This window comes from Notolabrus celidotus, chromosome 10 (assembly GCF_009762535.1).
Source record: "Notolabrus celidotus isolate fNotCel1 chromosome 10, fNotCel1.pri, whole genome shotgun sequence".
NCBI lineage: Eukaryota > Metazoa > Chordata > Actinopteri > Labriformes > Labridae > Notolabrus > Notolabrus celidotus.
Genome location: NC_048281.1, coordinates 143,255 through 169,543, shown reverse-complemented (window position 1 = coordinate 169,543; position 26,289 = coordinate 143,255). Strand labels below are relative to the sequence as shown.

General features: G+C 40.6%; 1 protein-coding gene across 1 annotated transcript in view; it reads left to right on the top strand.

Moving 5' to 3' along the window:
• Window positions 1-25,480, top strand: part of LOC117819789 (poly(rC)-binding protein 3-like) — a 45,052-nt gene extending 19,572 nt beyond the window's left edge. The window contains exons 6-13 of the mRNA XM_034693253.1: window positions 623-754; window positions 5,840-5,968; window positions 14,493-14,567; window positions 16,431-16,472; window positions 20,893-20,971; window positions 23,677-23,729; window positions 24,308-24,477; window positions 25,426-25,480. Coding sequence (XP_034549144.1) covers window positions 623-754; window positions 5,840-5,968; window positions 14,493-14,567; window positions 16,431-16,472; window positions 20,893-20,971; window positions 23,677-23,729; window positions 24,308-24,477; window positions 25,426-25,480 — 735 coding nt within the window. The remainder of the gene's footprint in view (window positions 1-622; window positions 755-5,839; window positions 5,969-14,492; window positions 14,568-16,430; window positions 16,473-20,892; window positions 20,972-23,676; window positions 23,730-24,307; window positions 24,478-25,425) is intronic.
• Window positions 25,481-26,289: the final 809 nt, after the last annotated feature.

Genomic DNA, 26,289 nt, shown 5'->3' with positions numbered 1-26,289 from the left:
TTTCTGCTGTAAAGACCAGCCTTTTCCCATTCTTGTGTATGTGACTTCTGGTACTTCCGGAGCCAGCCTCAAGTAGATCCTCGATGAACTGCAGTTTTTAACACTTCCGCATTGGACTCGTATTTTTAGACCGGAGGTTGCCGCTTGACTGGCACACAAATCTGCATTCATTTTAAGGATCACAGCTCTGTGTTTATAATGCGTTATTGGCACATCTGCACAATGACTGCCTACAGAGAACTGTCCTTCATTGCCTTATATAGGTTAATTAAAATTGTGTCCTTTCAGCTATCTCTTCTTTTGATCCTGTCTTTGATATGATTAATGTAAATGGATGGACTAAAGCACTGTGACTGGAACCAAAGAGGAGACCCACTGCTGTGTCCTCAGTGACCGGTGTCAAATCTGATCTCTTAAATCCCGTCCTTTGTTTCTCACCGAGCAGAAAAGACACAAACGTAGGGCTGGAAGCTGTGATTTTGAGTCTCAATGGACTGACCTTTTTACTGAGCTGAACTGATGAATAAGGATGGTCATCAACAAAAAAAGGCCGTGTTTTCTTTTGGGTCACACTGAATAAATATTAACTCTGCAAGAAGTAACATACGCTCTGCTTTTACAGGACATAATCAATTCCATGAGCAACAGCCAAGCAACCAGCAAGCCCCCAGTCACCTTGAGGCTTGTAGTTCCTGCCAGCCAGTGTGGCTCCCTCATCGGTAAAGGAGGCTCCAAAATAAAAGAGATGAGAGAGGTATGATTCAAAGGTTTTATAGATGAACTTCAATTTGTTACAAACATAGACTCAAAAATCCAGCCTTGTTCTTATTTCTTGTTACAAAACCAATAAAAGATAAACTAAAAAAAATGGAAACTTAAAGTTTAATTTATTATTTTTACGAGCAAACTTATTAAAGACTACTTAATGAACAAGACACACACATGAAAATCGTTTTTTTCATTCATTAGTTAAATCTTCATAAATGTCTGCGTTGGATTTGATTTGTGGAGCTCGTTGTACACTGTACGGCGGCACAGTTAAACTTTCAGATGCTTCCTCACCCAATCAGAACAACACATGTATTTCCAACCCTGCAAAGCAGCAATAACCTCTTACAACAGCTGAAAGAGAGAAGGTAAAGGAAAGGGATGTAAGGATACACTCAACCCACGATTCGATTCGAATCCCGATTGTTAGATCACGATACGATTCACTCACGATTCTGTAACCATTAATATATATTTTCTCTTAAATTTCTTCGTAAACAAAGTAATCCTTTTTTCTTTTAGAGGTGTGTTGTAACTCAAATGAAGCTTTGTTACCGCAACTTGCAAAAAAACTAAAATCACCGTACAAAAATACCTTGTTGGAAAATTTCAGAACAATTATAGAGAAATGGAAAGTGAACTATTCCCAAATGAAAGTATTAAATATTAAAACAAATAAGGTTAATCTCTTTGAATTAGGGATGTAAATTTCAAGTATTTTCCCTGATCGATCTTTGGAAATGTTAACGATCAATTATCATTTAATCATTAAAATAACATGAATGTTTTCCATGTCAAAAATAATGACAAATGTGTTTTTTTCCCCTAAATCAAATGTTCCTTCACGACACAGTGTATATTACTGACTGTATTAAACAGCTACAGATCATATTGAGGTGTTCAACATGTTAACATGCTGAATATCAACGTGAGGAGCAGCTTATAAATAATCTCTGTGGATGCATGGTCATAGAGTGAAGACTCAGACTACAACATGTGGATTTACTGCAACAGGACAACTGAACAGGATCAGATTTCAGACTCACAGTATCCAGTTTTCTGTCTACTCGTTCTTACTGAGAAAAATAAGCATTTAAACGCGGTCATGTGTCAGCCGGGGGTGCTACCAGGTCAGAATCAGTCCGGTGGTGGAGAAAGAAAGCGCTCATGGAGACCTGTCACTCAGCTGCAGCCCCCAGCTGAGCGTCTCTGCTGTGAGCAATACCTTCAGTCAGCTGATTCTGAAACATGCTTTAAAGTTAAAACACCTCCACTCAGAGAGTGACGAGAGAGCAGCGCAAGAGACTTACTGATTTTGAACAAGCGGAGTATAATGCAGATAGCACCTTCTACTGTTTAAAAATAATATCCAGATACAATGTTTATATTTATATTGATTTTTAACTGTCTTGCGATATATCCTTACATCCCTAGAAAGGAAAGGGATTAAGAGTCATGAATATTCATTACAAACACTAATGGGCAGATGATAACAGCTACAATACTAAAAACAGTAATAATTATAACTTCTGGGGTGATAAAAAGAAGACATAGAGAAGTGCTTAAAACAATGATAATAAAATATGAGCGGGCCCTCGCACAAGCACCGCCTGATGTGCGCCACACCCTGATGTGTGCCATGGCCTGATGTGCAGCAGGTGTTGCTGTACTACACTTTATGAGGCTTAGCCTGAAACTATGAGCAGACTCGTGCAGTTATCGGCATAGTGTACATTGCAGTACTGCCTGTCACCAGTAGGTGCTGTTGTGACTTTAATTACGTTCTGAAGGATTGTTCATCACAGATCATTATTGAAAGAGTTGTGATCACAAGCATGTTAAAAACATGTTCTGAGAGTAAAGACTCATTGTGTCCATTAGGTGGCGCTATTCCTATGACCAACATGTGTATATCAGTCCCTCCAGGAAGTTGCGATTTCGCGATCGCAACTATCAAAGCAAATTCAACCAATCAGCGTGATTTTTTCGCGGCCCTGCAATTTTATACAATCATAGCAACTTTCCCGCAAATTTGACCAATTACCTTAACCTCAGCTCCTGTACGTCATCGGTTTTGTCATCAATTTGACTTCCTTAAACGTAAGTCCTCACTTGATCGGCACTTTTGAACAGCAAAACATGCACAGAGAACGGGTGAAGAGAGAGGACAGCAGGTGGGACAAGTGACCATGACAACGTTATTATTTATAGATTGAGGGGCTCAGTGTTCGCTTGGTCACCTACCTGCAGCAGGTGTGCTTTATGAACCAGCTCTCATCACCTCCATGCATCTGTCTCATCTTCATTGATGATTTTACCCCCGGTGTGTGTTAGTGACACAAACACATCCACGGGGCGTCTGTTTACTATTTAAGGTACTAATATTTGAGGTTTGACATTGTTGCCGCCATTACCGTAAAAAGCTCTGCGTCTACAGCTTGATTTATTCTAGTTTGGTGAAACATCAGACACATTTAGTAAGTTTTGATCAACTCCTTGTAGTCAAAGATGCAGATTAATTTCAGAGTGCCGTGAACTGCCCGTTACTACGAGGTGCATTCAGGGACCGTTGTAAATGTGAAATACAGCCCTTTCATGGCATTTTTCTGTGAATCAAGAGAATCAAAATACAGTCACAGTGGTCACATCAAGAATGTTTTCTAAAAACAACTGTGATTTAGTGTATTTACTTGCCCCTGAGATGTTATTGGGGGAAAAAAGCAAAAAAAAAATCGCAACTTTCACCGCAATTTTTTCAAAAAGCCGCCGCAAAATCAGGCTTTTTGGGCCGCAAAAATCACAAAAAAAATCCTGCGAAATCCTGGAGGGACTGGTATATAGTTGAGTTCAGGCTGGGTCCATGATGAAACATGTCAAATTTGCAAGAGATCGCATGTTGTATGTAAAGGTCAGTACCATGTATTTCCTGTGGCTGGCGCTATGGCTGTTGGAGAGAAATGAACCCGTAGGTGTGTTGAGGGATGGACCCTGATCATGTGTATGCAATTTGAAACAGATTGATAACTGTATGAAGGAGCTATAAGTATTTCCTGTTTCATGGCGAGACATCAAAGTTTGAGGCGTCGCCAGACACACCCTTGATGCGTGATGCTTCATGAAGATGTGAAGTCCGTTTCTGAGCACATTTGAAATAAATACACTCAAAAGAGGAGGAGCTTTACACCACAAAGTAAGATGTGACTTCCTGTGGCCAGTAGGGGGCGCTATAACATACAGGTGAATATTTGCATATAGAGACATTCAGGCTGGGGCACTTGTCATGCATGAGCGCCCTGGTCCTGATCCAACATTGCATAAGAGTGTTATAAAAGTTTTAAGTTTTTGTCAAAACCTCCAACTCTGACCCTCTGCCAAAAAATCCATTTCCTGCTTATGGCGAGACATGAGAGTTTGATGTACCTGCCACGCCCCCATCTTCTTATATCTCGCAAACGTTTTCGGACAACTTTTACTCGTAAAAAATATCTACTTTGGATTGTGCCTTTTTTGGATTACATTTGAAAAAAAACCCTAGGGCTAGATCTCTTTAGTACGTACCCTGCGAATCGCCAAAATCAGACATTCAACTCAGATTTCTGCGCTTCCTGTTGGGATTTCACAATGACTCTCATGGACTTTTTTGTAGGTCTTGGGATGGTAGGTATGCAAAAAAAAATCAGGCATGTAAGTGAAAGAAGTTTTGTGGGCTGGACTTTAGGGGGCGCTATTGAGCAAAATTGGCACAAAAGAGATGTATTACTAAATTTTACACCATGACTGACTTTGGGAGAAATTTTGGTGAGTTCTGGGCCACGTTGAGGCATGCAAATTGGTCTTTGAAGCGGCGGAAGAATCCTAGCGATCCTTCGGGATACAATAGGGCCTCGCCGCCACTGCGTGTCAGTGCTCGGGCCCTAAATACATGTCAAATATTCACTTTTCTGACTTTCATATGAAGAAATGTTGACATGTTTTTGAATTTTGCACATAATATTACACTTTTTTTTAATGTGCTTATTTTACTGTAATAGCTAGATAATATAGCATTTTGCTATTTTTAAATGTAATGTGTTTCAACAGCCCAATGTTTACAGATAGATCAGAGAGGTCAAAAGTACTACAGACAACATACTGCATACACAGCTGTGATAGCTTACTGTTGATCTCAAACATTGACCGTCAGAACAACGGGAAATGTGTGTGACGGTTGACATTTAGAGAGAAACTGTTCTGACATTTGATGTAAATATCATGTCCATCAACAGCAATCTATTTTCAGAGTTTGTAGATTATCCCAACATTGATCTAGCAAGCCTTCAAATCAAACTATGATCTTCCTAACTGAACCGAGTACTGCTGGTGTCTAAACATAATGGCTGTCGAGCAAAAGGCAAAGGAGAAGGCGGACCTTACCTGTAGCGACCTCTCTTTCCAGGCCACCATGTACGGTTCCGGGACCAGCTCATGCTGCTTCCTTCCTATGACCCCTCAGGGTTTCAGATGACAGTTAATTTGTGATAACATATATAACACACAACAAATAACTCAACACAATGGGAAAAGGGGGAGAACCTCTCAACATTTCCTCTATGGCTTCTCGCCTCCTGCCCAGGTGTCTGCCCGAGCTAATCAAGACTACTGCGTTCCTGTCTTATTGGCCAACTGGTCACGTGACCAGGAAGGCCCTCCAACCTGGAGCTCGACAGCAATAACACCCATGCTCAGGACAGTGTTGCCGTAACATGAATATACAACCATTTTGGGCCTCAGTAATAATCAACTACATGTCAAAACTGAGGGCAAGAATTACTTCAAAGAATTGGCCGATTTAAACATCTGACGTGTCGTGATATTTTTTCAGGTGGTTACAAGAGTACAAAAACATGTTAAGCTTGAGCCTGTAACAGGTGTCATTGGTTGAGCAAGGATGATGTATAAAACAAGTGCATTTACATTTTAGCATGGCGCTCTACAGAACTGTGTGCATGTCAGACCCGTAGAGTGCTGTATTTCTTCAAACTTTATCTTGTCAATACTGCCCAGCTCCTCAAAGTCTCTCACTCTCCTCCAGTCCACAGGGGCCCAGGTCCAGGTGGCAGGAGACATGCTGCCCAACTCCACAGAGCGTGCAGTGACAATCTCTGGGACCCCAGAAGCCATCATTCAGTGTGTCAAACAAATCTGTGTGGTCATGCTGGAGGTAGAGTATGTTGTGATTTAAGTGTCTGTTTTCATTTTTTTACAGAGCTTTTAAAATCAGCTCTGCAGGGTGGTAAGAAAAGTCCAAATTAACTTGGTTTTGACTGACCTCATGCACTCTTAATTTGTATACAATTAAACTTTTATTTTCAAAGCAGGAAATAGGAAATGTGAAATCAAAAGAGTGTTGTGTCTGGACAGGTGTTAGTGTTTTAGAACTAGCTGTGAGCACCAGGCTGGGATCAAAAGTTAGCTCTGACATTTTCTTTGTTTTAATTTGTTTTTATTTGGAAAGGGTAACATCACAAAATGTACAATACTTAGATATTTGTATTTATCCTTTTCCAGTCTTTTATATGCGTATGCATAGAAAGAAGTAGTATGTCCAGATAACCACTCAGTCCTGAGAAATGTTTCTGACCTCCATCATCTTTCCAGGTGAACGCATCCATTTAAACTCTTGACATTTAAACACAAACTGCACATATACATTAATCTTCACCTCTTCAGTCAGTAATCAACACTCATGTACCTGCATACATCCATTACACAAACCATCAGATATATAACTATTTACATAATAACTAGGGGAGCTTACATTTAGGTTTTATTCTCTAAAGAGGGGAAAGGGTTAATACCTTGTTGGTGGAGTCATACAAAATCTGCTTGCACTGGGGTTATAAATTGAATCCACTTATTCCAAATTTGATAAAATGTGTCCTTTTGGATCCTCAGAGAGTAAGTCAACCTCTCCATTTTTAATATTTCCAAACCAGTCATCCACTGTGGGTGCTGCTGGTTTAAGCCACCTTCTCGTGATTGAATTCTTAATTGCTTCTAAAAATCCTTGCACCAGCTTTGTATCACTCCTCTTTTTCAGACAGAACATAACCCAAGTACAGAGCCTTAAAGGGCATAAGTACTTGAGTCTCAAACACCTTGCCTAGTGTTTTGTGGATGTCATTCCAATATAAACTCAGTTTCGGACAGTCCCAGAATAAATGAAAATGATTTGCCTCCGTTGAGCCACATTGTCTCCAACACATCTGTCTTGTGTCCCTATATTGTTCTTGGTATGGAGTCTTAAAGTACCTGATAATATTTTTCCAGAAATGTTCTCTCCAGTCTCTGGCCTGGCATTTTTCATCAATAGCTGAACTCAATCTCTGGCTGAATTTTGCATGTTTCTGACATCATCCACAGTAACAGTGATCATTTTAAATAGTAAACATATTATTGTATGATTGTTGGCCTTGAAATTCTTCCCTTCTTCCTCTCTGACCTTTCATTCTGCTTTCCACCTCTCCTCACCTTTATTGTCTATTTAATTTGCATATTCATTCACCTTTGCTCTTTGTGTCTTGATTTCTGGCGTTACATTGACAGATTGATTCAGAGGGTCAGAGGAAAGTAATAACAGTCTGCACCACTGCACCAGTCTAACAACCTGAAAGTCTATTGATGATTCCTGGATTGTGTAACCTCTAATCAGATAGACTGTTCCAGCATCAAGTGGGCAGCAGCCAGAAGGCTTTTTCTTCACTACTTGTATCCCCCACATAGCCTGTGGTGCCCCTGCAGCCAACTAGGTGGGCTAGCCCATCTGGCATTTGCCTGAATTGTGCCAGTCTAAGCTTGGCTATACTTCTGTTGAAGATCATATTTGTAAAAGGCAGCTTGTTATGGCATGTTCACTTTGCTGTAGTCAGGTGTAAGAAAAAGACGAGATAAAGCATGAAGGTCTGTCAAGAAAGATAAAGAAGGTTTTTTATTCTTCAGGAATCCCCTCAGACCTCCCTGGAGGGTTCGGTCGCTGAGGGAGTTCACTAAAAATGCTCATACCCAGTTTTGAATAGTGCTGTGTTGAAGTTCTGTCTAGACACTCTTGCACCTTGTCTCCTTGAATTATTATATTCGCTGACTGTGTTGGGGAAAACATTTTCTCAGAAACAGATTTTTGAATAGTTCTTATTTTTCAGGAAATGTCACAAGGAGAGATACAAGAAACACTTTCCACCTGATTATTGTTGTCTGTAAATGTCATCTTGACAAGCAATCTGCCTGCTAATGGAAAGAGATTTGTGTCTTGCTGTGGACGTTCTATTTTAATACAGACTTGGACTCAGGGATTATTGATATACTTAAACAATAATAAATAGAGTTATCTCATTGCTGTTCAGAGCTAGCATTTTATAAATATCCCTGGGAAACCCTGTGCTGCTTCTTCACATTGTGTTAAAGCTAGAGATGTAAGGATACACTCAACCCACGATTCGTTTTGACTCCCAATTTTTGGTTCGCGATACGATTCAATCACGATTCCCTAACGATTTTCAAGATTGAACTCAAAATTTAAATAACTATTATTTTATTTCAATTCTCAGATATGGACAGTTGCAATATATGTTATGTTCTCTTATATTTATTTGTAAACAAAGTAATCCTTTTTCATTTTTAAGGTGTGTTGTAACTCAAATAAAACCTACCGGCATCCCCCCTCCCACCTGCAATGCCTAGACCTGGCAGTATCAGACCACCATGCGATCCTCTTCACTGTCCCCATCCCCCTGCCCGGGCAGCACCCTAGGCGCACCATCACCTTCAGCTCACCTAAATGCTCCCACTCAGTCAGATCATTCGGCAATTCGGTCTCAATTTCCACTGTTAGGCTGATGATACTCAGCTGTGTCTCAGAACCTCACCATCCACCCACCTTCCCCCTCAGTCTCTGGTCAACTGCCTCCATGCCATAAAAACCTGGACGACAACTAACCTTTAAAAATTAACAGCAAAAAGACGGAGCTCATGGTTGTGGCCTCCAAGCCACTGCTCTGGAAGGTTGGAGATCTCCTCCTCCATGTGGATGGTTGTTCCATCTCCCCATCCCCTCAAGTCCGCAACCTGGGTGTCATTCTTAACTCCACCCTCTCCTTTCGGTCTCACATCAAAGCTGTCACCAAGTCTGCTTTCTACCACCTGAAGAACATCTCCCGCCTGCGTCTATGTCTCTCAGATTCAGTTGCCCAGACCCTCATCCATGCTTTCATTACCTCCCGACTGGATTACTGCAATGTAGTCCTGTTCGGGGTACCCAGCAATGCCCTGGACAGGCTCCAATATGTGCAGAATTCATCTGGCATGGTTCTCATGCATACTAAGCCCTGGCAGCACATAACCCTCACTATCATTCACCTCCACTGGCTCCCTGTAAAGTACTGCATCACCTATAAACTCCTCCTCCTCACCTACAAATCCCTGCATGCCCTCGCCCCCCAATACCTGGCTGCGGACTTTGGTGACAGAGCATTCAGTGTGGCAGCCCCTACTCTGTGGAACTCTCTCCCTCCCGACATCCACAGCGCCCCAACCCTGGATACTTTTAAGAAAGCAGTCAAAACGGACCTTTTCCACAAGGCCTTTCCCTGTTTGATAGTGTTATCCCCACCTACCTCCCAGACCCCGTACCTGACCCTGTGAAGCGACTTTGGGTTTCTTGAGAGGCACTTTATAAATACCCCTTATTATTATTATTATTATTATTATTATTATTATTATTATTATTATTATTAAATGGAAAGTGAACGATTCCCAAATGAAAGTATTAAACATTAAAACAAATAAGGTACATCTCTTTAAATTAGGGATGTAAATTTCAAGTATTTTCTGTGATCGATCTTTGGAAATGTTAACGATCAATTATCATTTAATCATTAAAAAAAACATGAACGGTTTTCATGTCAGAAATAATGCCAAATGTGTTTTTTTCCCCTAAATCAAATGTTCCTTCATGACACAGTGTATATTACTGACTGTATTAAACAGCTAAGGATCATATTGAGGTGTTCAACATGTTAACATGCTGAATATCAACGTGAGGAGCAGGCTTATAAATAATCTCTGTGGACGCATGGTCATAGAGTGAAGACTCAGACTACAACATGTGGATTTACTGCAGCAGGACAACTGAACAGAATCAGATTTCAGACTCTCAGTGTCCAGTTTTCTCCTTCTTATTGAGAAAAATAAGCATGTGAACGTGGTCAGGTGTCAGCCGGGAGTGGAACCAGGTCAGAATCAGTCCGACGGTGGAGAAAATAAGCGCTCGTGGAGCAGTGGTGGAGCCACACAGTTTTGACTTGGGTGGCCAAACTGGGGCACTGACTGTTGAAGGGGCCTACCCCAAACCTAGGAGGGCTACTTCCAATAATCACATCTACTTGAACTTCTTTAACAAATGTTACATTTTTGTAAATTTCTGACACTACTATTAAAAATGTAACTCGACAGTGTCAATATTTCAATCTGCTGAACTGAACTCTTTGAGGACTCAAAATGAAGATGATTGTACAAAGTCAAAGCATCAACAAAAACAATATTCAAATCCACAGAAACTACTGTCTCTGCGGCTTGCTGAAACGCAATAGCTGATTTGAATAGAAGTAATGCCTCTGACATGGCAAATAGCAAATCATGTTTAAGTATTCCAGGGTGGCCAATCAGTTTTCCGAGGTGGCCAGGGCCACCCCTGGCCACCCCCTGGCTCCGCCACTGCCATGGAGACCTGTCACTCAGCCGCAGCCTCCAGCTGAGCGTCTCCGCTGTGAGCATAGACTTTAAATAAAAATGGACAGCGCCTCTTCCCGTTGTACGGTTCTGAAGCCAAAAAAAAAGGCTCCAGGGCACAGCCATTGTGCAGCCAGAGCCTGCGAAGCCACAGAATTTCTGTGGTTGCCACGGTAATTTCTGTGTCGGCATGGTAACAAGCTCCGCCCTACAGCGTAGCGTCACAAGACGCTGTGTGTCCTTTGAAGTTTCGTTCTACGGCGGCTGTGAATCAAAGGAAACCCGGAAGTAAAAACCCGTTTTTTAACCTCTAATAACTAACGAAAAAGAAACTTTTCAGAAAAAAGAGGCCTTGAACACAAAACAGTCACATACTAACTACATATCACCACAGCATACGGATGTGAGAAACATTCGTACAACGTGTATTTATTTTTTACAGTGTGACTGCAGCCCCATTAAAATGAATGGGGGAGACAGAGTTTTTGACCTATATTGCAGCCAGCCACCAGGGGCAGACGCTTTGCTGGAAGCTTCACTTCTAGCAGAGCGAGATGCACCCCTGGCTGAGAGCAACACCTTCAGTCAGCTGATTCTGAAACATGCTTTGAACTTAAAACACCTCCACTCAGCGAGTGACGAGAGAGCAGCGCAAGAGACTTCATGATGTTGAAGAAGCGAAGTATAATGCAGATAGCACCTTCTACTGTTTAAAAATAATATCAGATACAAATTTTGTTGAATCGATTTTAATCCACCCTTATTTGTATGGATTTTTTACCGTCTTGTGATATATCCTTACATCCCTAGTTAAAGCAAAAACCTGAGTGCATACTCCTCCATTTTCAGTGCAACAGCTACAGAGGAAATCTAAATAAGCCCTCTCAACAGCCCTTTTGCTGTGCCGCAGCATGAATCAATAATTCTATGTCGTTATAGTAGGTTTGCAAACTGTAACTCCCCTGCCTTCTCATTGAACAACCTTCCGCTGTCTGAGGAATTTGCATGGAAAACTAGAGACATGGTGGTGAATTTAATCTGTGATCCTCAGCGTTAACAAGTGCCATGGGTCTTTGGGTTTTTGTTATCTCTATGAATAGAGACAACTAATACCTCTGAGCTTCAGGGCTCCTTCCTGTTTTCATGAACATGTCCAGTTTTGCTCTAAAGATGCCAGCAATTAAAAACATCTATCAGAGTGAAAACACCAAGATACAATGGCTACGTTTACATGAGACTTTTAATTCCTCTTTCATTCAGAATTAGAATTAAATCCTCTTTAAAAAGATGAAAAATAACCGTGTAAACACCTAATTCCGAATGAAAATGATCATTCCGACTTAAACTTAAATCCGAAGTAAGTGGCTGGTTTGTTCTGATTTTAAATTCGAATTGAATAATACCTCTATCATGTATACGTTCATTCCGCTTTAAATTAATTCCGGTCGTTCTGGGCATGCTCATTCCCTTGTCCTGTCACGATGACGCACATATTCCGTGCTGGCGGGCACATATTTCAGGCTGAGGTAGAGCAGCCGTTGCACTAACCAGCTTTGATTCACCAAAGTACGGTCACGAAAGTGAAGCAGTATGTTTGTGTCCAGCTGCTTATTCAAAACTAAAATCAAAATCAAAGCGAAAATTGCACTTATGGTGTGGTCTTCCATGTTGTAACCGAAAATGAAAGAAGCAGGAACTGGAGTCTGTTTTCTTCTGGTAAATGTAAATACGTCACGCCCGCCCCTGTCCAATCAGAACCCTTCTCAACCCCCAGACCTTAAGCGGAATTGAATAAAGACGATTAAACGTGTTTTCCATGTAAACCTCAATTCGGAATTACTATTTCCATGTAAACACGAAGGAGAATACTTTAATTCAGAATTATTTAATTCTGAATAATTAATTCCAAATTAAAAAACATCATGTAACCGTGGCCAATATTACCTCAGAGGGATTCTCCTACTGTTACTCTGCTGTGGTCTGATGTAAGCATCTTAAGAAATTCAATCATGAAAACATGTGGAATGCTTTTCCTACTCTAGATCAGAAGACACAAGTTTACCTCAGTATATACAGTTGTCCAAAGGTTGGGAAAGACTGTGTATCTGCTTTATTTTTAGGAGTGAGATGAAAAGATCAACCCCATTCTCCTCTCTGCTCCTCATATGTGAAAATTAAACACGCAGCAGGTTAGCTTAGCTTTGCATAAACACTGAATTGAGAAAAACTGCAAGTCCAGCTCCATCCATTGTCACAAAATCTCTCTACTAGCACCTCAAAGCTCACTGATACACATTAAAGGCGTTTTTCAACTGCAGTTACTTTACTCCTGAGCTACGTGCCTTATGACCGGTGGACCCAGGGTCTAAATTTAGTTCAGCGGTAGATAATCTCCCCCCTAAAAAGCCCCTGCAAGGGGGGTAGTACTTTTCAAAGGTCCCAGGACTTTCAGGGGGCAGGGCCTGTAATGCTGAACGCGTTGCATTGGTAGATTAACTCAATCAATCAATCAATCAATCAATCAATCTTTATTTGTATAGCGCCAAATCACAACAAACGTTATCTCAAGACGCTTTTACAAACATAGGAGGTCTAGACCACACTATGCAGTGCTTTTATTCCGCCTGCCGTCCACAATAACATCACACACTTATTAACATTTATTAAGATTTCAAAATATCCTCATCAGATATTTAATGATCGTCTAATGATCAAAAACCTGCTGGTCCGTCTTCTGCACTATACTACCAGACCAGTAGAGGGCAGTAAAACAAAGAAGAATGCCATTCATCATAGATGACACCACGGAAGAAGACGGACTGGCAGGTATCACAACAGTTAGCCTGTTAGCATGAAGAGACTCAGCTGGTGCTGTTTTAGATGGTGCTATATTTCATCACAGATGGATTCACTGAATCAACACGTGAGAGGAGATAAGCGCAAGTAGCAAAGACGTTTCAACACGGCTTTAAAATCCTTTTGAACTCAAAAAGCTGTGGCAGATATCGCCGGTGTTTTGGTTTAAACCGCAACCCTGTTAACTGGAGACTTTCAGCCGGATGCATCCCTCATAAACGTCTTTAGACCATCATTAAATATCTGATGAGGATATTGAATCTTAAAACTCCCTCTGTGTTTTAACAGCTGTGTAAACTCCACAAACACTGACACGTTCAGCCGAAGGTCTCCAGTTTACAGGGTCACTTTTAAGACCGTAACACCGGGTGAGACACATTCTCGGTGGGCTGAGAGAAGACTACTGTTACAAGCTGCTAAATCAAGAGAATCACAGCTTCTTCTTTTGAAAAGTACACACACATACAAAAAAGATAGAACAAATAAAAACTAATGAAAGAAAGAGAAATCAAGTGAATCACAGATGTGTGTGATGTTATTGTGGACGGGGGGATGGAATAAAAACACTGAGGTTAATCTACCAATATGACACGTTCAGCATTGCAGGCCCTGCCCCCCAAAAGCCCAGGGACCTTTGAAAAGTACTACCCCCCTAGCAGGAGTTTTTTAGGGGGTAGATTATCTACCCCTGAACTATATTTAGACCCATGGGTCCACCAGTCGAAACGCACGTAGTTCAGAGGTAAAGTTCCTCTGGTCAAAATGCCCCTCAGGTTGAAATACACCTTTTATTACTAAAAAGTATTCCACCACAGAACCCTTGTTTAAGAAACCTCAACCTGATCCTTTCTTATATTTCTTTTCTTGTATGGTTTAAAGAAACTAGATATGACACATTTTCTTGACAGCTACATTTGGTGTAATTCGGTGCTAAGCTAACATATTTGTACAGATGTGAGCATAAAACTGATTGTCTTATCTAACCCTTAACAAGAAGAAAGGCCAACACATTGAACAACTTCTGTAACATTTTTCCTTTTTGAAATATAGTAAAGTAAGAACATGCTGACTGCCTCTTCTCTTTCCTCTCTTTCCCTTTTACTTAGTCTCCACCAAAAGGTGCCACCATCCCGTATCGCCCAAAGCCCGCCTCCACCCCTGTCATTTTTTCCGGTGGCCAGGTAAGAGCTGAGCTAGTTCCTTCATCCTTGTTCATGCCTGTAGCCAAAATGAGGCTTTTTAATGCAGTATCAGCTACTGACTGTTACTTTCTGAGGGGGGTTTCATTTTCATTTGCTGTCCTCATTAGAAAAATGAAGCTTTTTGTTTTGATTTTTACAACTGAGGAGAACTTTTTGGGGTTATTTGTGGCATAATCAGGGTCTGTGTACATTTACAGCTTTTTTTGGGCACTGGCAACACCTACCATCTAAATTTTCTGAGGGCTTCTCATCAGCATTGTAAAGTTACATTTATAAGTGTGGCGGTGTTCCAAAAGTTAAACCATTTTTAACCAAGCGTCAACCTCCGGCCGCGAGAATAGAAGGCAAAGCGAAAGTGTTAAAAACTGCAGTTCTTCAAGGATCCGCTTGAGGCTGGCACCGGAAGTACCGGAAACCACATACACACCAATTCAAAAACAAACAGTCTTTACAGCAGCAATCAACATGTTTACAGCCTGGTACAAAAAACGGCTTGGGTCTACGTAGCTAATTTCTCTATCGACACACACTGTAATGAACTGAATTTTACTTAACGCAGCAGTTTCAAAGGTATTAAGATTACAAGTTTTCCATTATGAGAGGCACAGCTGACTTGATTGACAGGCGGGAACACTGTAGCTGTTGGCGAGGAGGCTCAAAGCCCGCCTTTTTACCTCACACTAGCTTGACTTTAAAACGGTGCTTCAGAAACAGATGGGTCATGGATACTACGTCTATTATTTATACAGTCTATGTTCTTAACTGAGAGCGCTGAGCAATGCAGTATAGATTAGCTGATGTTGAGGCGTTTTGTTGCTTAGGGATGCTAAAAACAACCAACTGCATTGGTTAGTAGAGAAAAAAAGCTATTTTCAGTGTCAAAGACACAGTTAGTGGATATAGGCCCTTATACTGCCACAGAAAGTCTTTGGGAGGTTGGGCTTATAGTGATACAGTCATGTCAAAATAATTCATTTTTATTTTTCTAGGGGACAATCAAAACCACATGACCAGACCAAAGTGCTTTACAGACAAAGACAAGGGAAAACATGGTTAAAAGAAAGCAAACAGCATAGTTCATTATTAAAGCACTGGGTGATCTAAAAACAATAAACACAATCATTATGCAAATCCAAATTGCATCTTATTATTTGTTTTGACCATAGTAACATTAGTGTATGCAATGAAGGCAAAGTAGTGTAACAAATACTATCATGTTGCAGATCTGGCCTGGAAGCTGTTAAAAGCATTTAAACATTCAGATAATGAGACAGATATATTATAGCACAGCTGACTGTCACTTACAATGAATCCAATTAAGAGGATTTGCTTCTGTCTGGAGATTTGAACCAGTGGACATTTAATTCAATGTAAGACTCAATCAAAGTCTTCAGGGAAAAAAAGTGTGTGCATCATTTTGGAGACTGAGCAAACGTACACATGGGTACATAGAACTGCACAAACACCTGAGGATTACTGTGGCTTCATCCTGCATTAAAAACACCATTGAGATTAAAATGTGCAGAAGAAGACTGAGAAGGGTTCCAATATGTTAGTACTACTTCATTGTAACTTTTAGATCTGTAGTTTCTGAACGTTTCCTCAGAAACCATTACATTGTACAAATATTCTGGCTATTATTTGTTTGTACCATGAAGTATAACTGAAACAGTTGAAGCAAAGCTGAGAAAGCACTCATTTAGTTTTGCATTTGACAGCTGATGGTGAGGCAACTTAATGTTCAAAATGCTCAGAACTTTTGCATCAGCACTTGATTTTTCTCTCTTTTGATTGTAATGATGTGCTATAATATCATCTCTCCTGTGCTTTGTTTCTCCCCAGGCGTACACAATTCAGGGACAATATGCCATACCCCATCCAGATGTGAGTTCTGACTCTGTTTCTTCATTTAGTGAAGACCTGCATCATAATTATATCTAATTTAAAACAGTAGCACACCTTTGATTACATGGACATGCTAGCTCTCTGAACTTATTTAGAGGCGAGTCATCAATCAAAACGTACAAAGTCTCTGTCCTTGTGGGATAAAGGTGAAGGAGAGCCTCAAAACTGGTACTGGATCTGTCTGATCAGAAAACACTGCTGGTGATAATGATAAAGGAAAAGACAGTAATGTCAGTTTTTGTTGTAGACACCTCTTTAATTTCAATGGACCATATAGTCTCCATTAATAATCTTCCTTCATCTGTCCTTGTCGTGTGAGCTACCTCGCGGGATCCACTAATTCAAAGTTAGGCCGTGATTGATGCCACTGGAGGTGCTGGTTGACGGTACAATCACTCAAGTACAGGCTTGACACTTTCTTCCACCCTCATTAAAACTCCTCTTAAAAAGGGAAGAAGGCTTGTGAGCGTCCGTCTTTCTCCGTTCCTGATGGAAATGATACACAGCAGGGGACGGACATAATGTGACCATGTCAGGTGGAGAACGAGTCCTCTGACAGGCATGTAAACTAAAGGTTCTTCTCTTCTGAGTCATAGGTGATAACTAGGGGACATATGATAATTGATGGGGCAAAGTAGATTTGCATCTGGTAAATGTGGAGTTATTTGTCTCTCAGGTTTGTAAAGTCAAATTTGGAGAATATTAGGATTACAAGGACATGGGGTACATCCCAAGGCTCTTACATTTTTTCCATGTTTCCACTGTTCCTCACTTGCATCTTTTTCTTCAGTCATCGTCCCTTTCGAGGGGTGATTCATACATTTTTTTATTTTAAATTTATTTAACCTTTATTTAACCAGGTAAAACCCATTGAGATCAGGATCTCTTTCACGAGGGTGACCTGGCCAAGAGGTCAGCAGCACATGTCACAAAAACAGTCACACGAAAATGAGCACAAATTAAAACATACAGTTTATAAATACATAGCGTTTTTTACAATATGAATAAGAGGTATAAAGAGAGGTATCAAGAATATACTGTATGTTTGAAAGGACAGGCTTTCAGTCAGATGGTTTTACTTAACAAATTAACCCTCCTGTTATGTTGCGGGTCAAACTGACCCCTTTTAAAGTCTATTTTAGGCAATATATGCCTTCCAAACCAGCTAAATGCAGCATAAAAATCTGGGCAGCATGTGACAGAAGAGGAGTCATGTTAATTTTAATCAACATCAATTCATAAAAAATAAAAAATTTAAAAGAAAATAAAGAAAATCTTTGTCATGTAAAACTATTGTTTATATATTTAGGGCTTTCCAAAGTACAATAAAAAAAGTTTTAACATTGATTTAAATGAAAAGGAGTGAGTTATCCTCATTGAACCATGATCTGTGAGAGTTATAGAACACCAATGGACCAAATCTTGATTTAAATGGTTAGTAATGGAGTTAAAAATTAAATTGGAAAAATATGTATTGGGATTTTTTTGGGGTCCTGACACTGTTGGATAATTGAATATGCCCCGGGTCAAAGTGACCCATGAACATTATTGCTGTTCCAGATAAATGAACATAACAGGAGGGTTAAATAGAAAGAATCTGAATTGAAACCCTCTTTTAGTTCATTTCATACCTAATATCATGAATATCCAGCTTGTTTTTATTACAAGTAGATAAACAGCAACATTTTGGTAACCATTGGCCCTTATACATTCAGAGATCGCCTCAACAAAGATTTCACTTAACCTTGTGTTTTTACAGTCAACTCCACAATGGTGAGAAATTTGTGTCCCAATGTGTGATTTTTTTTTATACCATTAATTATGCTGCAGAATCATGAGAGTCACAGTGTGTGAACAGACAGTGTGAGCCTCTCATACAAACACACACACACACACACACACAAACAGATACACACACACACACACACACACACACACACACAGAGGCTGTTTACATTTGTCATTTTAATACCTGTCTTGGATGATTGGATCACAAGTGGACAGCTCAGAGATGTTAACACTTCATAATGCAACCTAAGGACAGACTGACTGAGATGTCATCACTCAGGTCACATATGGAGGCGGTTTGAGATGCAGCTCTCCTCACTGGTCGGAGAGTGTGCACACTACTGTGTCCTGGTTCATAATTAGACCACTTAATCTAACTTTAAATGAACTTCTCACGTCATTTTAAACACAAGAAGGAAGATGTAGTTGATGTATCCTGTCCTGACAAAGAGGGGGATGAGACAGCGGGAGTCAGTGATGTCAGGGCTAGGTAATCAGTGTTTATAATAAAATATTGAGTATCAGATTATTTAAAGAGGAGGCAAGTCACAACTGTCCAGTATTTCTGTATCCAGCCTGGTTTAATACACAATCTAAGCTTCCACGTACATTAAGATAAGAGATAAGATATACTTTTATTGATCCCCAATATGAGAAAATTCCTGTTTTTACAGCAGATTTGATTGACACAATAAAAAAACACCTTGGCCAAGTGAACATTGTAATAATTAATCGCAGCGTGGATACAGACAGTGTTTGATGTGGAACTGTGTTAATCACTTCATGCGTACGTCATTTTTGTCTTTTTGTACTACAAACACAAACTCCAGTCTATCCAGTCAACAGAGCTACAGAGGAACATCGGCCTCATATGATACAACAAAGTTTTATATCATGTCATCACTCCGTTATGATCTTCTGTCCCTCCTGCTCCACATACACGTACCGCTCTCTCTGCATCACAATTTTGTTTCTAATTTGAGATTTTCTGATGAAGGTGAATGGGCTCTGTTTTTATTTGCATACAGAGTAGGGATGGGCAATTATTTTCGAATATTTGAATATCTGAATATTTGTTCACTTTGTAAAAATCAAAGAGTTACTTTGAATATTTTCTCTATTTAAAAGTACAAGTTTTCATGTTTCTACCGGTGCCTGGTTGTAACCATAGACTGTATGTATAATGGTCAGTGTTGCTCAGCCTTTTCCCATTGTACGGTTTTGAAGCCAAAATATCCCGTTCCAGAATGTTGCAATCTTGTAAATTTTTGTGCAGCCAGAGTCTGTGCAGTAGGGAATTTGTGTGTTTCCATGGTAACAAGCTCCGCCCTACAGCGTACTGTCCCGAGGTCCTACAGAGTTTCTCTCTACAGCAGCTGTCAATCAAAGTAAACCTGGATTTAAAACCCAGTTTTTTAACCTCTAATAACTAATGAAGAAGAAACTTTTCAGAAAAAAGAGTCCCTGAACACAAAACAGTCAAATAATAACTACATATCACCACAGCATACGGATGTAAGAAACATTCGTACAACGTGTATTTATTTTTAAAGTTTGACTGTAGCCCCATTAAAATGAATGGGGGAGACAGAGTTTTTGACCTATACTGCAGCCAGCCACCAGGGGGAGCAGTTTTTGTGGCAGCCTCACTTCAAGCCGAGCGAGATGACGTCCATTTTATATTCAGTCTATGGATGTAATACAGTATTCCCACCAGACGGTGGCTATAGAGCGTCTTAAAGCTGTTTGCTAAACGCATTAGCAAACAGAAGAAGAAGAATCCTAACTGCATTGAATAGCAAAAGAAGAAGAAAACATTAGAGAGTCGTGGCGATGCCCATCCCTTATACAGAGTGGGAAGGTGAGTTCTGATCAAGTGATCACTGGAGACACATTTGGAGACACATGATTATGCAAAGTGTGGACACTTGTGCTCACAGCTGTCCGCCTGTGATCCAATCTCTCAGGATGCATGTTAACACCAGGTCTGAATGACCACACAGACACACAAACAGCTCCGTTGTTGGATGCTGTTTCATCTGTTACTTCCTCTAATATCAGTTCAGCGGTAGAACGACTAACAGAGGCGTTAACAGAGGAGTAACAGCCCTGAACAGGTGATGTAAAGGGGTCTACTTTCTGTTTATAGTTCCTTTCAAGGTCCCTATTTAGTGTTTGTTGCTCTGACCAATATGACACTTGGATGAGCTACAGCATCCAATCAATAAGAGGCCAGTAAAAGACTTCCTTCAGACCTTCTCTCGTGTATCCTCACTCCTCAGGGCAGAGATAGGAGTGATGGGTTGGCCTGAAGGAGGGCAGGACTGCAACTACAACTGTTTCATGCAAGGAGCAAGAAGCAAGGAAATCTTGGGAGACTTGGGATGTACCTATATGTTAGACAATAATCAAACTACCTATCCATTCGCAACTTCATGACAGGCAGTCGCCCTCTCTCTGTATCTCTTTCTTACTTTTCGTCCTCCACCTCCCTGTGTCATGACCTTCCTCTCCTCACTGTCTCTTCACTCTAGTTTTGTTTGGCTTCATTTCTCGGTGTGTCCTGTGTAACAGTAACCTCTTAGTTCTACTTTCCCTCCTAACCCTTCAGCAGTTGACCAAGCTCCACCAGTTGGCTATGCAGCAAACCCCTTTTACCCCTCTCGGACAGACCACCCCTGCTTTCCCTGGTACGTACCCACGAGTCCCTTTAGATAAACTCCTTCTTACTGCACCCAGAGAAACTTTCTTTCTCTATCCCTACCTTCCACCTTATCTCTCTTTGGCACAGCATGACTCGGTCCCTGTGGTTTCTCTCCTTTTGATTTCTCATGTATCTTTTTTCCTCTTGGCTCCGTCTGACTTTATACCAGTGAAAGGCAACAGAAAGTGACACCGGGCTTCACGTTGAAATTATAAATTCAAAATTGCATTATCACTTGGCAGCAGGATACATCCTCCCTCTTACATATTTCCAGGTTGTTAAGCCTTCCATTAAGATAAAAGCTGCCAGTGAAATAGACTGGCCACATCGTAGTATTACGACCAACTAAATGCCCACACATCAGAACTGAGCTGATTCAAATGGCCCCTGCGATATCCGTGTGTCATACCCCAGACAAATTGCAAAGCATCAGCTGGAGATCTAATGAGAAAAGCAGTGTTTGAATGTTTTCTTTCACCAGTTTAATGTGAAGCAATATGGCTTTATCCATTATACATGTAAGGTTTTCAAACTAGGGTAGGTGACTTTGGAGAAACCAGTGATAGTAAGCTAGATTGTGAAGGTTTCCAAGCTCTTCTTTTCAGGCAGCCCCCCAAAGTGACTCTTATCAAAACACAGGAATGTGAACACTGGGACTGTGGCTGGAAGATGAGTCCAAGAAGCATTACTTGAAATGATAAAGGAGTGCATTGATGTGCTTAGTTGTTGCTTACTCTATCCAGCTTCCTCACTTTGCCATCCCTAGGGAGGTAGATTGGCAGGTGGTCATTCAATCATTTCATTCAGACTGAATGAAACATTTGGATACGCTTAAGGCTGATTTATACTTCTGCGTTGAATCAACGGCGTACCCTACGCCGGGGGTCCGCATAGCTCCCGTACCTACGCCGAGGCCTACGCACGTAGCTGACGTGCACCTCCCCGTAGAGCCGACGCGGACCGCAAGCCCTGTGATTGGTCCGCTCGGCGGCTTTGTCTTTCCCACATTTACAACACTTCCGGGATCCCGGACATCAGCCGCACATCGGCCGTGTATTTCATCTCCTCTTCTCTATTCTTCATGTAATCATGTCTGTATGATAAACAGCAACATGTATCAGCTGTAGATTAACAGAACACGCTCTGAATCTCTGTGGAAAAGTAAACAGAGATCGTAGCGGGGCAGGAAGCAGTCGACCGGCTATCAGAGAGACCGCACTGCCCTCTAGTGTTTCGGCGGAGAATTGCTGCGCAACACAGACACACCGACGCACAAGTATGTAGGGCTCATGTCCGCGTCAGCCCCTGCTGCGTAGGGGAGACGCAGAAGTATAAATCAGCCTTTAGAGAGTCAGGGCACAATGTGTCATACTCTGAAAACCATCACCACCTAAGGGAGAAAAAATATGAGGGAGTAAGCTGAAACATTAAAAGAAATACCTACGACAAGCTAAAGCATTGGATATCAAGGTGAGGCAAACAATATGGGATCCTAATGGTCAAACTCAAAGACTCAGATTGACAAACTTTGATTTACAAAACAATCTAAGTCACCAGGTAAGATTATCTTTGAACAAATCAAAGATCAGGATCGGGCCTTGCTCAGCTGAGACTCAACCTTTGGACCATGGTTTGAAATGAATAGGTGTCTGGATCCAGCAGTTTAATCATTACCCTGCTGAAGCCTCACATCTTAGTACCCGTTTCCGCTTTCCACTCTCAATGGCTCAGATTTTTGTGTTGAAATGGTAATATATGCCACCATATGGCAGCTTTTCGGCTTTTCTAATCTGTTGTCAGTAATAGAAAATGATGAAGAGACACCTTCACACCGTATCAATTTAATGGAGAGCCATGATTTGTTTTCCTTCTGTGGTTGATGGGATTTAATTGTCTTAATCTGTTCCTATTACAGGCTGTCAGCAGCCAGAGACACATTTTTTGGGGTCTTTTGTTAGGTCTGTTGATTTTTTGGATGTAAAAGCAGTCTGAAATAGCACAAAGTGATAACCTTCTAAACTAGTCACCTGAGCTTAACATATCAACTATGCTGCTTCAATAACCTGGCCTCATTCTCTCATCTAATTGTTTTCAGTCATCTCTGCTCACATTCAATGAAAATCATGATCATGTGATTTGATAATGAGAGACGGTGACTACAGACAACAGGGAAAGTGAGCTAATAAGCATATACATAAGTTTGAGTAATAAAAGGAAGAGTATGAATATAGATGAATAATACCCCCACCCTCAAGACGACAGTTAGCTTAGCCTGCAGAATCAGAAGACTATGAACAGTGGGAACACCACTCGCCATGCTAGCCTAGTCTTAATCTTTGAAACAAACTCATATGTTTTAAGGTGTTGGTAGTTAAAGTTTACAACAAGGCGTCAAATGTTTATTGCCTTCATCTCTCAGTTTAGAAATTCATGACAAAAATATTTATGGTTGAAATTTTAAACAGCATCTTTGGCTAACCAGGCTAGCTGTTTCCCGCTGCAACCAGTCTAAATGTATAGCTAAGCCAAATCCTTGCTGGCTAAAGCTCTATATTTAAAGTAGCTCTTAAATATTAGAGCAGCATTAAGCCTGAGTCTCTCCCTAAATATGCTCTGTAAAGGTTTCAACTCTGACATAGTAACCTCTTAAAGTCAAATCTGTCTTTTTTTCATTGCTGAATCCTAATTCAGGTTTGGATGCCAGTCCACCAGCCAGCACCCATGAGCTCACCATTCCTAATGATGTAAGTAAAGCCTTCTTAAGGCAGCTGACTGAGGGATGTACAGCATGTTTTCATGATGTGTCTTTATATTGTATCATGTACATTTTTACTCATTTTGAGAGGATTTCAAGCGTCCTGAAAGATTGTAATTTCCATCATGGTGTAATATTTTGATTTTCCACACTTAAGTCAAAGAGAACAGCGATCCAATTATTGAAGTTTTGTGCATGGATGTTGTTTAATTAACTGATAACAGAAACGTTTGCAAAAAGGAGCCTACACTGAAATAATCCTGTTCCTTTAAACATATTTAATGCTCTGAGAACAGATGATTGACACCATTAACGCAAATGATCCTGCAAATTTCATTTCTTACTCTTTGCACAGCAGAAAACCCACATCTCAGCTGATCTATTGACCAAGGCTATCATCAATCAAACTTAATTTCCTGCAGGATGGGATTTAAATTAAAACAAGGCCATTTCATAAGCCATTAAACTGCCTTTGTATCATCAAATGTCTTATTGTAGGTATTAGATATATTAAGTCTACACAGAAAGTACCTGCCTTCAGGTTCAAAGACTTCTCTTTTTTTGCAGCTAATAGGCTGCATTATTGGACGCCAGGGAACCAAAATAAATGAGATTCGACAGATGTCTGGGGCGCAGATCAAAATTGCGAACGCTATGGAGGGCTCATCAGAGCGCCAGATCACCATCACGGGGACCCCTGCTAACATCAGCTTGGCACAATATCTCATCAATGCCAGGTAACCTTTTAACTCTTACAGCAGGGATCTTGCACAATCTGAAGAATAAAAGCAGACTCTTGAACGACCATACATAGTGAAGATCGAAGACAACTTCAACAGCGATTGTTCTGTTTGAAATGAATAAAAATATCTCTCTACTTTGGTTTTGACAGTCCTGACACTAATACTTTGATGAGTTGCCAAAAATTTCACAATGTCTGTCAGGCTTTGACAAGAGGCAGATCTGTCCATGAATAATGTGGCAATTCATGTTATTCTTGTTCCTTTCTACTTTTGCTACTTATTTCCATCCAAGTGTAGACATTAAAATGCATTATGTTTGAGCCAGTGCACTCTTTGCAAGTAAGTGCCTCATGGGAGCAATGCCAACTCCTGAGCCATGCTGTGGCTTTGTGAGTAGAACCTGCAGATAAGTTAATTAAATTATCCATTTAAAACTTTTTTAATGACAAGACCTGATTCAGTTTGGAAAGTTCATGGCCAATTTATTCATGATAATTGTATACAACTGCACAAAGGTCATGTCTAGTATTGCAGGAGATCTGAGGTATTAATGTTATTAATTAAGTGGCAATAATTGCAGAAGTAACTGAGTTCAGGACTAAATAATGAAGGGCTGGATAGTAAAATACCATACATAACATGAATCTACTGAGGGATATGTTTTCCATATGTATTATTTTTAATATTCACTGTCTGTCTCCCCCATACCTTCTGGATTTGTTTTACTCAGAGAGAATAACTATCATCTAAAACTGTGAGGAAACTGGACCTCACTGATGTCCACGTATACCTTAACCTCAAAGTTAAATGTTATCTGTGTGGAGCAGCAGAACCAAAATGCTCCACAAACAGGACCTTATATCTATGACACCTTTAGAACATTTCAGGCAGCAATCCTCTGAGAAACTAATGGCTATTGCTTTCCCACAATTCCAATGGCAGGTTCAGGGACGTGGCTGCCATGTGGAATGACCCCTCATCCATGACTACATCCTGAAGTCACCCCAAATCTGGTTCTATTTGCTGAAAGCTAACATCCAAACCAATACTTCAGAAATTACCCTCTATATGTTATCCAATGAAACTTTCCCCATGCTCCTTTTGTTTTGTAAAAACCCCCTCAGCGTTAGCCTGTCGGACACCTTCAGTAAAAGTCAGATTAACAACACTGGGGTTTAATTTGATATGCGTGTAGCCAGTGTATCCTTAAAGGAACAGTTTGACATTATTTGTGGTGTGCTTTGAGTGAGATATGGAGATCAGTACAGCAGTCTTTGCCAGTTCAATATGAAGCTTAGCTTTGTAGTAGCTTACCTTGGTTGGTCTTGTGTTAAAAATCAGCATACCAGCAGCTCTGAGTCTTAAATGTTAAAGGTGACATATCATGCAAAATTGACTTTTTAATGGTTCTCTACCTGAAATATGTTTCCCTGGCATGTCTACAAACCCCCCCGAGAATGAAAAAACTCCATTCTGCCCCTGTTTTGATTTCTACACCTTTCTGTAAATGTGTGCTGAAACCAGCCGTTTCAGACTTCAGTGTTTTTGTTACGTAACAACAATATCCGGTACTGTCAAGGAGTCAGAGCTCGGAGCTTGTTCAAACCATAGACTGTATAAAATAATACTGAATCCCTCCTCCGTTTTTCATTACCTGCACACATGTGTGCTAACAAGGAGCTTAGGAGGGAGGCATGCTAGTTGTAGGCTGTCTTAATAAACACAAAGGTCGGTTTTACTCCCCACGTCTGCAGATTTGAAGATCTAGTGGATGATTTTTATTTATTATGGATAAGTGCTAGCGCT